Source organism: Ursus americanus, chromosome 1 (genome assembly GCF_024610735.1).
Source record: "Ursus americanus isolate L20-20 chromosome 1, mUrsAme1.1.p, whole genome shotgun sequence".
Lineage (NCBI taxonomy): Eukaryota > Metazoa > Chordata > Mammalia > Carnivora > Ursidae > Ursus > Ursus americanus.
Window position 1 is genome coordinate 8736377 of NC_142127.1, and position 15491 is coordinate 8751867.

Sequence of the window (15491 nt, forward strand, 5' to 3'; positions counted from 1 at the left end):
CACATTTTACAGTTCTGAAATTAGAACAGGTTTTCCTATCATTTTCTGTAGTACTTGTTTTTCTTCCCAGATTGTTGTTTAGAATGTGGGAAACAATATTTTTTATAGGATTTTTTTTTTTTTTTTTTTTTTTTTTAGATTTTATTTAGTTGAGAGAACATGAGCAGTGTGGGTAGAGAGAGAGGGAGAAGCAGACTCCCCGCTGAGCAGGGAGCCCAACATGGAGCTCGATTCCAGGACCCCAGGATCATGACCTGAACCTAAGGCAGACACTTAACTGACTAAACCACCCAGGTGCCCCCAGAAATAGAATATTTTACAGACTAGGAAATGGAGCCAACATGCTATATCCAGGATCACCCAGCAAGTTGATTTGGTCATCTTAGGAATCATTTTCATCGCTATTCCTAGGCAGAAGAAGGAAGGAGAAAAAACCCATCTTAACTTGGGATGATGCCATGAGATGCTGTCGGCAAACTTTAGTCAGGGTGCAAAATGGAACCTGATACCTTCCAGAAGAGAGAAGTTAAACAAGAGAATCACGTAGAACTTACAGATGCCCTCTGCCCAGCAAATGACACCCACCAGGTAGAATGTGGTAGGTTCCGGAAACAGATTTAGTGTCTGCTCCTGGCTCTGCCACTTCCTAGTTGAGCAAGCTTGCCCAAGTCAGATAATGTGTCTGAACCTCTGCCTCCTCCTCTCAGTGGGGCTCACGGTCCTAAGCTGCCCCTGTCACAAGCTGTTGACTTGTGCTGAGCTTCAGGTGAGTTAATCCCCGGGCAGGACTTTGCCATTATGTAAGCACCCAGTGAATGGAAGCTGCTAGTTCTTGGCCCCCAGAGGCACGCCTCTCCCCTCCCACCACCTTGCCTCAGTTTAGCTTGGGATTACTTATTCATTCATCCCTTCCACTATAGAAATCCTGCACACTCTTCAAAGTCCATCTTCAGTGGTATCCTGTACAAACCTTCTGTCACCCTCCCCCCTCCCCATTCTCTGAGAGTGTTGCCCAACTTTGGATCTCTGTTGTCTCTTAGGGAGAAGTTTCAGATCCTGCCGTACAGAAGTGCTTTTCCTGTGTGGTGTGATATCCCCCAGAAGACTGCTGACCTTTGAGGGCAAGAGTGTGTCTTAGTTTTGCAGCCCTGTAGTCCTAGCACGGAACAGTGTAGTAAATGACATGAAATCACATTTAAGCACTTGCTGAGTACCTGCTGTGTGTCGGACAGTGGAGTGGTGAGCGGAGCAGACACACTCTGTGCCTTCCCAGAGCCCACTTCCCATGGCTCCCGCCCATGTCCCGAAATGCTGCTGGCCAAGCAGAGGGGTGCCCCTGTGCCCCCCGTCAGTTCTGCTCTTGTGACCTTGCTCATCAGTGTGTGTGACCACGGACTATGGCCTTCTGATGGCACCGCACTGTGTGAGGGCTGGGCTTGGGGAGGTCGTCCTGGCCCCAGAGTTGGCATTGATGCAGGCATGGGAGGGAAGGGCTCCAGAGCATGTGTGTGCAGGAGGAAGGGACAAGGGCGGGAGATTGGAGAGGCGGTGGGGAAGCACATGGGTTAGGTCTCTGCAGCCGGTGGAGGAGGCCGTAGCCCCCAGGCCTAGGGCGCCACTTAGCTCGCACTGATTGCAAACTCTGTGTTCAGGCTCGAGAAAGTGCCCTGGATGGGGCAGGAGGAGCCTCTGGTTTGCATGAGCTGGGGCTGCCCTGCAGAGCTGGGGGTCAGTGTTACTTGGGCCCTGGGGCACCCATAAACCCATGATGATGACCACTTGGGCCTCAGGCCTCATGCCAGAGCTGGCTACATTTTTCCTTGGAGAAGGTGGAGGACACTGGAAAAACCAGTTAGGGTGTGTGAGGCTCCATTTTATGTCGCTGTTAAGGGAATGTTGGCTCAGGAGCCCGGAAATATATGTTAAAAATCTGGCTTTTTCCGAAAGCTAGAAGTGTTGGTTAGGTCAGCAAGACCCTTTGTTGAGTTGCATCTTCCGAACTGGCAAGTGGGCAGGACAGGAGTTTGGGGTCTGTGCCGCCTGCCTCTGATGGAGGGGTGCCTAGCACATTGTCCTGAGGGGTACGGGGACTTGGTACATCCTTGTGTCTGCTGGAGCTGTCACAGGGGCTGCTAGAAGCTGAGAAGGGCACTGGCCGAGTGGGTATTTCTTTTTTTTTTTAATTTTTTATTTATTTATTTATTTATTTTTTAAGATTTTGTTTATTTATTTGACAGAGATAGAGACAGCCAGCGAGAGAGGGAACACAAGCAGGGGAGTGGGAGAGGAAGAAGCAGGCTCACAGCAGAGGAGCCTGATGTGGGGCTCGATCTCATAACACCGGGATCACGCCCTGAGCCGAAGGCAGACGCCCAACCGCTGTGCCACCCAGGCGCCCCCGAGTGGGTATTTCTGCGCGTGGCCAGCCTCATTTCCAGGCTGGGTGGGAGCCGCGGGGATGAGCTCTGTGACACACAGCCCTTCGAGTTCCTACGATTCCCATGGCATTTCTCAGTAGTTGTTGTCGGCAGATATTTGGAATGAATGACTTGACTGCATGTTCTTCCCCCACTCTGTCACTCATTGCAGGAAGGAGTGTATTGGCTTCCTGTGACTGCTTTAACCATTACTACAAACATGTTGGCCTCACAGAAAACACCAGAAGTTTTTGGTTCTCCCCTAGTTCCGGAGGCTAGAAGTCAGAAATCAGTAGGGCCACGCTGCTTGGTGGGGTTTTAGGGGAGAATCCATTCTCTGCATCTTCCAGCTTCTGGGGACTCCAGGTGTCCCTTGGCTTGTGCCCTCCAATCTCTGCTGGTCTCATTGCCTCCTGTCTGTCTCCCCGTGTGTCTCTTCCAAGGACACTTATTATAAGATTTAGGAACCTCCAGGTAATCCGGGAATATCTCATCTCAATGTCCTTAACTTAATTGCATCTGCAAAGACACTTTTTCCAAATACACGAGAACATTCACAGGTCCTAGAGATGATATGGATGGATCTTTTTGGGGAGGGGGCCGCATACCACCCACCACAGGGGGTCTTAGTATTTTTCTAATCATGGCTGTTTTCGCTATTTTAAAACCAGCCATTGGGTTTGTGCTGTTCCTAATTTGTTTGCATATACGTTTCATTGATATATGTGTGTGTGTGTTTATGTACACATATAAATACACATATGTGTGTGTATATATATATAGAGAGAGAGATTTTTAATACAGGTAGATTTCCCTTTCCCCCAGTTTTGGTTTCAGAAAGTCCTTCCCTGTTGAGTGTCTGATATGTATGATTCATGTTTGCATAAAACCTTAAGAAAGTTGACTTCAGTCCAGTGGTAACTTATTTCGATATTTGCTGTGAGGTGAGTATCTGCAGCACGCAGGGAGCTCCATGGCAGGCCTGCAGCGGTGCGAACTGCATTGTGCTGTGGTCAGCCTGCTGGTTTCCACGATGTACTGTGCTTACCTTGGCTGCCACCACTGGGGAAATTGGGGGACAGGTATTCAGGGCCTTTCTGTACTCTTTCCGTTACTTCTTGTGAGTCTATCCTTACCTAAAAATTAAAAAAATTTTTTTTCAAACAGCCAATCAGGTTTACCAATACCATCATTAAATCATTCTCTCTTAATTTGTAAAACATCCTTTATGAAGTTGTGAAATACGTACGGGTGTTTTAGAGTTGTGGTTACACTTCTTTAATATGGGGAGGAACTGGGAGCGTTTGATAAATGCTCTTCCTGTCTAGGAACATGATGTATCCTATTTATTCAGACTGTATTTCACTTTCCTGATAGCACGTGTAGTTTCCTTCAGGTTATTCGTAGGTGCAGTTCATAGACTCAAGTTCTCTCTGTTATGAGAGATGAGTCTTTTCTCCGTGTATATTCTTAACCAGCTTGTGCTGGTTCTGTGTCACCAAACAGAATCCCCACACCCTTTAAATACATGAAATTCTTTTAACTTGGGAAAATGCTTTTCATTCTGCAATTAGAGACAATGTTTAACAGGCTTTTACTCGTTCCTTTAACTTGCTCTCGGGAAGGCTATGGTCAGTTACTTACTGGTGGACTGAAGTGGGGGGCCGTGTTCTTCATCCAAGTGAATGGGGGGGTGTCCTTTATAAAGAACTAAGAAGTTCTGTTCTGTAAATCTAACGTTAACTACACTTCGTTGAATTCTGTTTCTTTGAAAATTGTGGAGGTGCTGTGTCTCGGGGACACATGATTCGCTCCCTGGGGTATCCTAGGCCCAACCAGGCTGGGAGACAGATGGGGGGTGTGCAGCCCAGGGAGCCATCTGAGTTGGCTGTGGACTGACTCCTCACTCTGTCCCCTGGGGCCGTGAGGCCTGGGTGGCCACTGAGGACGTCAAGAAGGCCCCTGCTGGGTGAACCCCAGATCTGAAACCCCTCAGAAATGGGAAATGTCCTGTCCCCCCCCCCCCCCCCAGGTCAGTCTTATGAAATTCGACTGCTGGAGAATCGGAAGCTGGGAGACTTTCAAGATCTGAACACAAAATATGTCAAGGCAAGGCTGTGGGGCCACCCTCCCTCCTCAGGTCTTGTTGGGGTGTCTGGGAACCTGGGCTTGCTGGGGGTGGGGGTCAGGAGTGCCTGGGAGGTCTGGGAGAGCTCTGGAGTGGGAATGGGTTCCTATCCCTGGAGTGTGTTGCCTAAGCAGCCAGGGGCCTGCTGGCCGGTGCTGAGAGCCGGAGGGGCCTGGGCTGATGGAACAGGCTCTGAGCCTGGCTTTGCCACTTACTGAACTTCCCTGAGCTTCCATTCGCTCATCTGCACAAAGAGGGGTATAGGTTAGCATTGTATGGAAAGCATGGAGTAATTCTGGAAAAGGGGATAATCCTCATTCTCACTGTCTGTCCTATTGGGGTTCTGAGCGGGGAGAAGTATGCAGAGCTTGAGAGCTGGGAAGGAAGGGTCGTAAGAGGTGGGAGGTTTGCCCCAGTGGGAAGTTCCTCTTGGGTCCTTCTTGGCCCCACACTAAGCGGTCCCCTGCTGGCCTCTCCTCCCTAGAGCATCATCCGTGTGGTTTTCCACGACCGCCGGCTGCAGTACACAGAGCACCAGCAGCTGGAGGGATGGCGGTGGAGCCGGCCCGGGGACCGGATCCTGGACATCGGTGAGTCTCCTGGGCCATGAGGGGCCCAAGGCACTCCGAGCACATTGGGGTTCTTCCCGGGTGCTGTTGGACTCCTGCCTCCGTTGGGCACTTCAGTGCACTCCTGCCCTGGGTGAAATGCTGTGGGTGCTGGCCGACGTGCCCATGCCACCAGGCCTGCCCTCGGGGACTTCTAATTCAAAGGCCTGCCATCAGGGATCGCAGGGTAGGCTTTGCAGAGGGTCCTGCCTTAAAGGAGTTTGCTCTGTGAAGAAGGGAAGCATGGGCATCGCAGAGATGGGCAAAAGAAATTGAATTTTGGGGTCGTAGGCACTGGTCTGTGGTTTTTTATCTAGAACCCTGGGAGCCAGATTTTGGAATTTAGAAGTTAGAGTGACAACAGGGTGTGTAGACCCCTAGCGACAGGCAATGCCTCCCAGTAGGCAGGCACACTAATATTTCTGCAGCAGGACAAAATGCCTGTTCACCCAAAATGGGACAGAGACTCTAAATGGCTTCATGGCAGCTGAAGTCGGGCTCGCTGCCAAATGAGTTATGCAAAACTTAGTTTTTGGAACTTTTGGCATTTCAAATTGTGGTTAGGGAATTTGGACCTGTAATGACAGTCCTTCCCTGAATCTTTGGGAGTGGCTGACAATTGCACTTTTGTGTGTGTGTATGTGTGTGCAGATATTCCACTGTCTGTTGGTATCTTGGACCCCAGGGCCAGCCCGACCCAGCTGAACGCAGTCGAATTTTTGTGGGACCCTTCGAAGAGAGCCTCTGCGTTCATTCAGGTAAGCGGAGGGAAAGTGTCCTCGGGGGAAGCCTAAGTTTCAGGGCCTGTATGTAGTTCCTCAAAGCAATCCACCCGCGGGGCCCCGACGGGCTCTGTTCTGTGTTGCAGGGATGCACGTTGCGGGGAAGGGGTGCAGGAGTGTGGCTGAGTCCCAGAGCTGGGTGGGCCATCCCCAGAGCTAGAAAAGGACTTGGCATGTAGTAGAATTCTGTGTGGGTTTTGCTTCACAATATGTAAGCTTGTTACAAAATAAGTATGTCCTCGCTTATATAATATGTAATAAAATTTTTTTCCAGGATAGTTTCTATGATTAAATTAATTATTTCATGATCAAGCACCTGGTGTGGATCCAGGGGCATGGCGGGGCCGCTGTGCCTCTGGGCTGGCACACGTGCTCTCGCTCACTGTATGTCCCTTTCCGAGCCTCTTAGTTTTTCCACCTGTCTTAGGAATCAGATAATGAACATAAAGTCATTACTGCACTGCCTGGTCCATAGCAATTGCTCAGTAAAAGTTAGTGATCTTTATTTTTTTACGTAATTACAATGTTCTTATTGTATTTTAGAGTTATGATTACAATGTTATTGTATTACCACAATAATATATCTTGTTGCAGTACTATAGTATTACAGTAAGAAATACGTTACCCAGTCCCTTTTCTGGAGCAGGTACTTACTTAGTAACACAGAAATGGTTCCAGCCTTCTGCTCCTGTCTCTGGCCTGGCCCGGGTAACCTGGACGCCAGGGCCTTTGGGGACTGGGCTGTGCAGTCGGTGGGGTCTGCCAAGGGAGAGGAGGAAGTGCGGGTAGGGCCACTGGGGTCCATTGGCTTGAGCAGTGGCGAGGACATAGCTGGTCAGGCAGGGCCTCCCAAGGTCAAGGGACACATGGGGATGGGGAGGCCATCACCCTGATGGGAGTGTGGGTGGGAGAGCGGGGAGGCTAAGGCAGGTGTGTACCTGACGAGGCAGGTTGGAAACCTCATTTGGCAAGGGGCCCTTGAGGAGTGCAGGGCCTGGCCTCACCCTTCGGCTTGTTACTGGCCCACATTTCCCCTTGCAGGTGCACTGTATCAGCACAGAGTTCACTCCCCGGAAGCACGGGGGCGAGAAGGGAGTGCCTTTCCGAGTGCAGATTGATACATTTAAGCAGAACGAGAATGGGGAGTACACAGAGCACTTGCACTCGGCCAGCTGCCAGATCAAGGTGTTCAAGGTAGGACATCTGGCCACGCTCCACCTGTGGCTGCCGTGCCCAAGGGGTCCCCGCCTCTGCTGGGCAGTGACAGCAGCACACTGACCCTTGGGATTCCTGCTGGAGGGCCAGCAGGGAGCTCGGTGTCCCGTCAGCCTGGGGCTTCTACCTGGATCCCCAAGAGCATGAGCTGCACGTCCTGGGGTCACGGGCCTGCCGGCTGTGGGCTCCTGTTGTGGGGGGCGCCTTCCGTCGTCCGGCATCACAGAGGCTGTGACCAGCGCTGCTTTGTAAGGCTGTCTGGATTTGCACGGTTCTAGGTTTTTGTTTTCTTTGCAAGCGCTTTGCAGTTGGCCTCGGGTTCTGTAGTTGCCCATTAGATTCTCCTTAAAAATCAGGTCAGGAGAACCCCGTGCAGGAGCGGTAGCCCCAGATGTTGTTTTGGAGGGCCCAAGGCCCTATCTCCCTCTGCGGTGGCCTCCTGCTGGAGAAGGAAACATGTTTGGAGGTATCTCCTCTCTTTTCCTTTCTGGCCCACACCCTGCAGTTGTCTGTTAACTACTTTTCATCTCTTCTGTCTGGACCGATACTTCCTAAAGCTGGCTGGGGTGGCCGGTGACGCAGCTCGGGGTCCTATGTGGCCTGTGGCATCCACAGGGGTGAGGCAGGGGTGCGGTAGGGGCGGGCCCTGGCTCAGGAGTCGTGCCACCCCAGGTGGGAAGGGACTGTCTGTGGTGGGGGCGTGCGATGGTCTTTCGAGCCAGAGCAGTAGCACCCTTCAGACACCTGCTCCAGGATGATGGCTCCACGAAGTCAAGCCCACCATAGTTGTTCCCCCTTGTTGCCGTACGCAAATGCCTACGGGTTCAGTGGCTTCAGGCCACACGCACCTCTTAGGGCTGGAGGTTGGAAGTCTGATGGGGTCTCACTAAAGTCAGGGTGTGAGGAGGGCTGCATTCCTTTCCGGGGGCTCCCGCTCCTTCCCTTTGCCAGCGTCTAGAGGCCTCTGCATTCCTAGGCCCGTGGCCCGTCACCCTGTCTTCAGAGCTAGCAAGAGCACTGGGCTGTTGCGGGCCCACCGCTCCAGCCTCCTCTCCCCGCTCCCTCGCCCATGTTCACGGGCCCTGTGATCACGTTGGACCCCCTGGGATGCCGCCGTGTTGTCTTCCGGTTGCCATCTCCCACTGCCTGCAATCCTCATTCCCCCTGCAGCTGTGCAAGGTGACAGCCTCGGGGGTTCTGGGGATTAGGACCTGGCCATCTTTGGGGAGCACTCCTCCACTGAGCCCGTCCGCCGGTGCAGTGGGCGCCGCAGCCTCTGGTCTTACTCTTACTGCCCGCCCTGGGATCTCGTGGTGCTGACTTCCCATGGACAGCCCCACGGCTGTGCCACTGGATGTCTTTGCCTGTCCCTAGTCACACCTCTGTCCTTGTCATATACAGTCCACACCCGTGGTCCTGCTAGCTGTCCTTGTCCTCACATCCAGTGGCATCCAAGAATTCCTGGGGCTCAGAGGCCGCACTGGGCAGCAGGAGAGATGGACAGTGCCTGCCTCCCGCCTGGAGGGCCCAGGCCTTCCCATGGCCCCCACCAGCTCCCCTTTCTACACCTTGAGGCGGAAGCTCAGGGGGGCGGGCTGTGCCCCCCTGGCTCCTGGACCAAACACCAGCTGTCATTGAGGAATCGATCCAGAAACTGCCTTGTCTGAGTGACCAAGGAAGGCCTTGGCATCTCCTGCAGGGGCGTCGGGGCCCCTGTAACCTGAAACCGGCTTCTCAGAAGGCCCGGGGAGGTGGTGACTATCCCATGCACCCAGCCCCTTGAGAAGCACTCAAGCAGGTGCGTGCAGGCACCAGGCAGAGTCTCACCACCTTGGCTGTCATTCTAACACCCCCAGTCACCCCCGTCACCGGGAAGCCTCCTTGTTGGAGCCAAACCCTGGGGCTCTGGGGGGCGTCAGGGCCTCTGACAGGACAGGTAGGACCCCTCTCTGACTGCCAGCCCTCCACAGGCCTCACTGGGCCAGGTGCTGTCCCCACACACAGGCTTGCCCCCCTCCCGTGGCTTCTGGACAGGGAGAAAGAGCCTCCTGGTAGGGATGAGAGCTGGGAGGCGGGTGACGGGGATACAGGTGCTGCAGGCCTGGCTCTTTGCACACCAAATCTGTCATCCCTGTCCCCAGAGGACCCCCTGCAAACCCACCTCTGTCTAATGTGGGTATCATCTCACCCCGAGGCTGTTTCCTAAAATGCCCTCGAGCTGGAAACGAAATGCTGTGTGGCCTGAGGAAGGTGCATTCTGGGATGAAAGTCCCCAAAGGTGGCATTGTGCTTGAGGACGGGTTGTTTTCACTGACTGTGCGGCCTGCATGGTCCACTGCGTCTGCAGTGAAGACCGGTCAGTTCTAGGCTCGGGGGCTGCTCAGGGTCTTAACGTCTGAAGCCAGCAAGCAGGCTGTGATCTCACAGAAGGCGATAGTCACAGGGTGTCCGGGGCGTCCCAGAAGCAGGGCTGCTGTGGCCAGCCTGGTGGTGGTATATATCTGGACATACTCTCATGGATTCTTTACCTGGTCAACACGTGGTTCTGCTTCGGGATTCTGTTTTTGTCAAAGACCCCGACCAGCCAGAGCAGGTTCCTGTCCATTCTTGACCAACTTGAGCCTCAGTTTCCTTACCTGTAAATGACAGAAGTAGTAGTGCCTCTGTAAGTTGGCCACATTTGCTGGGCTCCCAGGACAGGCTCTGTGAGGATGGAGGGGTTACCCTGTGTGGGGCATGCGAGCAGGGAGCTGCACGCTAGTCCTGGGAGTTGGGGGGTCGGGAGGCCTTCACGATGCATCCAGGATTTCCCAGCACATGGGTGCAAACCGAACTCCCACCAGCAGCCCTGACTTCTTCCACTTCCTTTGTCCTCCACTGCTAACCCAAGGAACGCATTGTGATTTGCCGTGGCTCCCAAGGGTTTTGTCCATGGGCCAGTGGCCTGGTAGAGATTATTTCTAAGCATTTCCACTTGAGCAGCTGAGTGGCAGGACCCCATAGCAGGCTGTGAGTTCCCTCGGGTGAGGAAGGGGAAGGGCTCCAGTAGGAGGACCGTGTGCTTGATGCCCAGGAGGTGAGGGAGGTGCTGTCCTGTCCAGAGATCCTGCCTGGATTCCTGGGCCCTGGGGAGAGGTGGGGAGCAGACCTGGGGACTGTCGCTGAGCCCTGGGTCTTTTTCTGACAGTTGCCTCTGCCCACTTGGACTAATTGGACCCCTGTGCTCTGCACTTGTAGCCAAAGGGAGCTGACCGGAAACAGAAGACTGACCGGGAAAAGATGGAGAAAAGAACTGCCCAGGAGAAGGAGAAGTACCAGCCGTCCTATGAGACCACCATTCTCACGGAGGTGAGCTGGCCTGCTGCTGGGGTGTGCCTCCCTGGGCCTTCTGCCAGGAGCAGGATGATGGCGTGCTGTTGGTTTAGATTCTTGGGAAATATGCCCACCGTGGCTGAATGCCTCTTTTGAAAGTGCCCATGACATTGTGGCAGGTTCCTGGGTCCAGAGTTGTGTTCATGCAGTAAGGCCCCGGGGGCCGGGATGGTGTTTCCGAAGTAACTTCCAGCTCCGTGCTGCTGTTTGCACTTTCTAGAATCAGGTGCCTATTGTTTTCATAGGTAAAGGTCCAAAATCCAAAAGGTAGAAGGAGAGAGTATATATACATCAGAAAATACCTCTCCCCAAACTGTCCTAGCCTGGAGCTTTCTCTCCCCAGGGCAGCTGGCGTCTCTGGGTGCTCACGTATGTGGCCTGGCTTTCTGTGCCGCTGAAGCCCGTTCATCCACGCCCGCTGTTTCTACACCAACAGTGTACATGGACATGCTGTTCTGTAACTTGCTTTATTTACTAGCCTAGCTTGAGTCTGTTCCCCATCTGTTCGTAAAGAGCTTGCTCGTTCTTTATCCAGAGGCGTGGCCTCCGTTGTGCAGATAGATGGCCTGTTGGTGGACGTTTGGTGCTTTCTGGGCTCTTGCCGTTTCAGACCGGGTGCAATGAGTGACCGTGGGCGCGGGAAGTTGTGCATACGCTGGGAACCTCTGCAGCTGCCGTTCTCAGAGCTGCTGCTCTGTTGTGTGGATGGATACTAGAATGCGTTTCCCCAACCCAGACCCTGACAGCGCCCTGCTCCCGCCATCTTTGTGTCCAGTGTACTGCTGCCGCTGGCCTCCGCTGGTGCCCCCTCTTCCTGGGCTCTGGTTTTCTTTTTTTTTTTATTTTTCTTTTTTGTTATTTGAGATAGCACACAAGCAGGGGGAGCAGCAGAGAGAGAAGCAGTCTCCCCACTGAGCAGGGAGCCCGATGTGGGGCTCGATCCTAGGACCCTGGAACCATGACCTGAGCTGAAGGCAAAAGGCAGATGCTTAACCGGCTGAGCCACCCAGGCGCCCTACTGCTGTTTTTTGTTTTTGTTTTTGTTTTATTTATTTGACAGAGCGCCAGCGAGAGAGGGAACACAAGCAGGGGGAGTGGGAGAGGAAGAGGTAGGCTCCCAACGGAGGAGCCCAATATGGGGCTCTATCCCAGGACCCGGGGATCACACCCTGAGCCGAAGGCAGATGCTTAACCGACTGGGCCATCCAGGCGCCCCTCTGCTGTTTTTTTTTTTAAACAACTGTTCCCCACTGTGTTCTACAATCGGTCCAGCTCGTGGGCATTTGTTCATTGAATAATGCGACTTGCTCGGAAGGCCCTCCGCAGATGCACGAGGCCCAGCACTGGCTGTGGTGGGGTTAAGGCTGTGTTAAGGGTGAGGCCTAGGCACAGAGCAGCGAAGAGAACGGTGGTCAGTCCTGCCTGATGAGGGTGTGTGTGTGAGAGAGAGAGAGAGAGAGCGAGAACGTGAGAGAACGTGTAATAAGCCGTACGCAGAAGGCTGTTTGCAACAAGATAGAGCACAGAAGCAATTTTGCGGCTGAGACAGATGCGTACTGGCGTTGTATTACGCTTAGGATATCAGTGGCCAGAGAGTCCTGGTGCAGGAAGAGCCTGGCTTACTCTCAGCAGCAAAGCAGTGCTAGGCCCTGCGTTCGTGAATCAGAGCTCAGACCAGTTAGTTCTCCCCAGACCCTAGTCCCCTCCGTGGGGGTCCCCCAGGGTGTCCTCCATCCTCCCACCGCCCTCTGCCTCCAGACACCTTTCCCTTCCAGCCTGAGCCTCAGGCTCTCTGCTCCTGACTGTCCTCTGACTTCGGGCTGGGGGTGCTTAGACCACATCCATCCAAGCCATTGTCAGAGCATGGTGTGGTTGGTCAAAACCCCCACCTGGCCCATGACCTTGCCAGGTGACAGGTTGTCAACTTTTCCTCCTCAACTCCCGGATTTAGCACCACGAAGTTCCAGCCCACATGCACAACAGAGTTAAATATTTACCAACCTGTGGTTCGGTGGGGATAGTAAATCTTCAGGAATGCTTCAAATTGGCCCTCTCCAAAGAGGTGTCATCCCAGGGAAGGGAAGAAATGAATACTTTGTCCGCTGGCTTCCCCAACAGGCAAAACCTGTATGTCTTTGCTTTCTTTGGGCGATTCTCACGTATGCTCTTTTTTGGCTTCTGCACAAGAAGTGCCTTGGGGTCAAGGGTCACGTCTCGTGTCTTCTGTGTCTCCCTTAGTTCCTAGCAGGACGCCTGACATGTAACAGACACGCATAGAATGATGTCCGGGGAGCTGGCCTGCTCCTGGAGGTGCTCCCATGCCTCCCGCTCTCCAGGGCCTATTGGCCGATTCTGTTTTCTTTTTTTTTTTTTTTTTAACGGTTTATTTATTTGACAGAGAGGCAGTGAGAGAGGGAACACAAGCAGGGGGAGTGGGAGAGGGAGAAGCAGGCTTCCCGCTGATCCGGGAGGTGGGGCTAGATCCCGAAACGCTGGGATCCTGACCTGAGCCGAAGGCAGACACTTAACGACCGAGCCACCCAGGTGCCCCTGATTCTGTTTTCAAATAGTGCAGGTTTTAGTACTGGAATTTTTTTTTTTTTTTTTAGATTTTTATTTATTCATTTATTTTAGGGGGAGAGAGGAGGGGGGGGAGCAGAGGGAGAGGGACAAGCAGACTCCCTGCTGAGCGTGGAGCCTGATGTGGGCTCCATCTCAATGACCCTGAGATCACAACCTGAGCCCAAACCAAGAGTCTGGACGCTTCACTGACTGAGCCACCCCGGCACCCCAGTACTGAACTTCACTGATGATTTTTTTTTTTTTTAAAGATTTTATTTATTTATTTGACAGAGATAGAGACAGCCAGCGAGAGAGGGAACACAAGCAGGAGGAGTGGGAGAGGAAGAAGCAGGCTCATAGCAGAGGAGCCTGATGTGGGGCTCGATCCCATAACGCCAGGATCACGCCCTGAGCCGAAGGCAGACGCTTAACCGCTGTGCCACCCAGGCGCCCCCACTGATGATTTTTGTTGGAAGTTACCCGTGTCATGTACTCCCTCTTTCATGCATGGACACACATTTGTCTAGACCGGGAAAACCTGCCTCTGGGCTTCTGTGTTGTTAGCTCTCTTTCCTTGTGACCGATGATGTTTCTTCCCTCGTTGGTTGGACTGCTAGGAAGCTCAGAGAGCTGCGTGCCTTGCTTTGCTCGCTCTGGGAATGACTGAGTTGTAGGCCTCTTCTCTGCGGTGCTCGATTTCTTGGGTGTGGCCTGAGTAAACCCACACTTCACTACCTCATGGGGGCCCATAGTTTCCTGAGCCAGCCTTGCTGGATGCTGGTGTGGGAGGGAGAGGAGCCGGGTCAGCACCTCTGTAGCCCGAGTTCCTCCTGACTGTCACAGCCCTCGAGTCACTGCTGCCTTGTGCTCTTTCCACAGTGCTCCCCGTGGCCGGACATGGCCTACCAGGTGAACAGCGCCCCGTCTCCAAGCTACAATGGCTCTCCAAACAGCTTCGGCCTTGGCGAAGGGTACGCCCACTGTCCACCGTCTTTCCCTTTGGATTGAGTGATGATGGGTGTAGGCCCCTTTCTTGATCATCCTCTCCGTGTCTTCCCCCTTTCGTATGCTGGCATCAGTGTGGGCTTCGGGTGGCACTTTTAATATCGGCACAGCTTTCTGTGTTCGGACAGGCTTCTGTAAACGCTGTCTGCGGGGGCAGCAGCCCAGAACCCACCCTCCCCCCTGTAGAAGCAGGTTGGCCTGCGGGTGCCCTCCAGGGCAGAATGGTCTTCTAGGCAGACGGGAGGCAGCTGGCCGGGCGGCTCTAGCGGCTACGAGGGGCCGTCCTGGTTCTTTCTGTGGCCCCTGTGCGCGTTCTCCAGGCAGTGTGGGTCAGCTCAGGATGTTCCCTGCCCTGGGTTTCAGGACTAGTAACGCGGGAAGGGCCTCACTCCTGGTCACCTGGCTCTGCAGATGCGCAGGCCACACTGACTCTTACGGTGACAGACATGCAGGGGCTGGCGGGCATTGGTCCCACCTGTCCCGGGCTGCGTGGCACAGGGAAGGCTCACGGCACCAGTGTGATGGCTGTGCACAGCCTGGTCCTGTTTCTGGGGGGCAGCGGGGAGCAGGGAGACACCCGGCAGGTTCAGCAGGTAGGTGGGGAACCTGTGGGCTCCTTGAAGTCCGTGCTGGTGTACAGAGAGCTTTCCTAATGAGAGAGTGAGAGTGTCCATGAACCTGATGTCACCAGGTCAGGAGGGGCCTCCCGAGAAGGGGGGAGGGCACATAGCCAAGGTGTCGTGTTCAGATTGAGATGGAGCAAGTGTTAAACTCCTCCCTCTAGGGTGAGTTCCTTAACCTCCCTCAGCCTCACCTTCTCCGCTACCAAGGGAGTGAGGATTCATGCAGGGTCGGGGGGACTGTGTAAGGTGCCGGGTGCCTCACAGACGCTGGACAAAGGACAGTTCTTGGCACTGATGACCGGTCTGAGGGTCATCCCAGCGAGGGCCTTTTCTTTATTGTTACTGTGGTAAGGCGCTCGCAAAGGAGCGCTTACCAGGTTGTCATTTTAAACATAGTGTGAGACACCCACATCCATCCACGTTGTGCCTTCTCCACTGTCTGTCTGGGAGAGTCATTTAAAAATGTATTCTTCTCTTAATTTAAAAAAATCCAGGTGTGTCAGGTGTGCCTTCCCCAGGAGTGAGCCCCGGAGGGAGGGCGGTGGGCCCCCAGCCATGAGAATGTTCTCCTCGTGGATGGATGCCACGCTGCGGCCTGCCTGTTCAGGGCAGGATACCTTCCCCAGGAGCCCGCAGCCCTCTTCCGTCTCTGCAGAGAGGGGCTTGGCTGCCGCTGTCCGGAAGTGGCGCCTGGGGCTCCTCGGGCAGCCTGCCCTGCCCTGGGGCCAAGGCTGGTGGGGGACCTCTGCGTGGGAGGGAATCGGATGCAAACAAACCCC

The 15491-nt window shown here is 53.9% G+C and overlaps 1 protein-coding gene across 2 annotated transcripts in view; it reads left to right on the forward strand.

The window, feature by feature from the left end:
- TFCP2L1 (transcription factor CP2 like 1) overlaps positions 1-15491 on the forward strand; it is a 60917-nt gene that overhangs the window by 30223 nt on the left and 15203 nt on the right. For both annotated transcript variants that reach the window (XM_045804125.2, XM_045804126.2), the window contains 6 exons: positions 4450-4526; positions 5030-5135; positions 5805-5911; positions 6977-7129; positions 10388-10498; positions 13964-14055. In XM_045804125.2, the coding sequence (XP_045660081.1) occupies positions 4450-4526; positions 5030-5135; positions 5805-5911; positions 6977-7129; positions 10388-10498; positions 13964-14055 (646 nt within the window). The remainder of the gene's footprint in view (positions 1-4449; positions 4527-5029; positions 5136-5804; positions 5912-6976; positions 7130-10387; positions 10499-13963; positions 14056-15491) is intronic.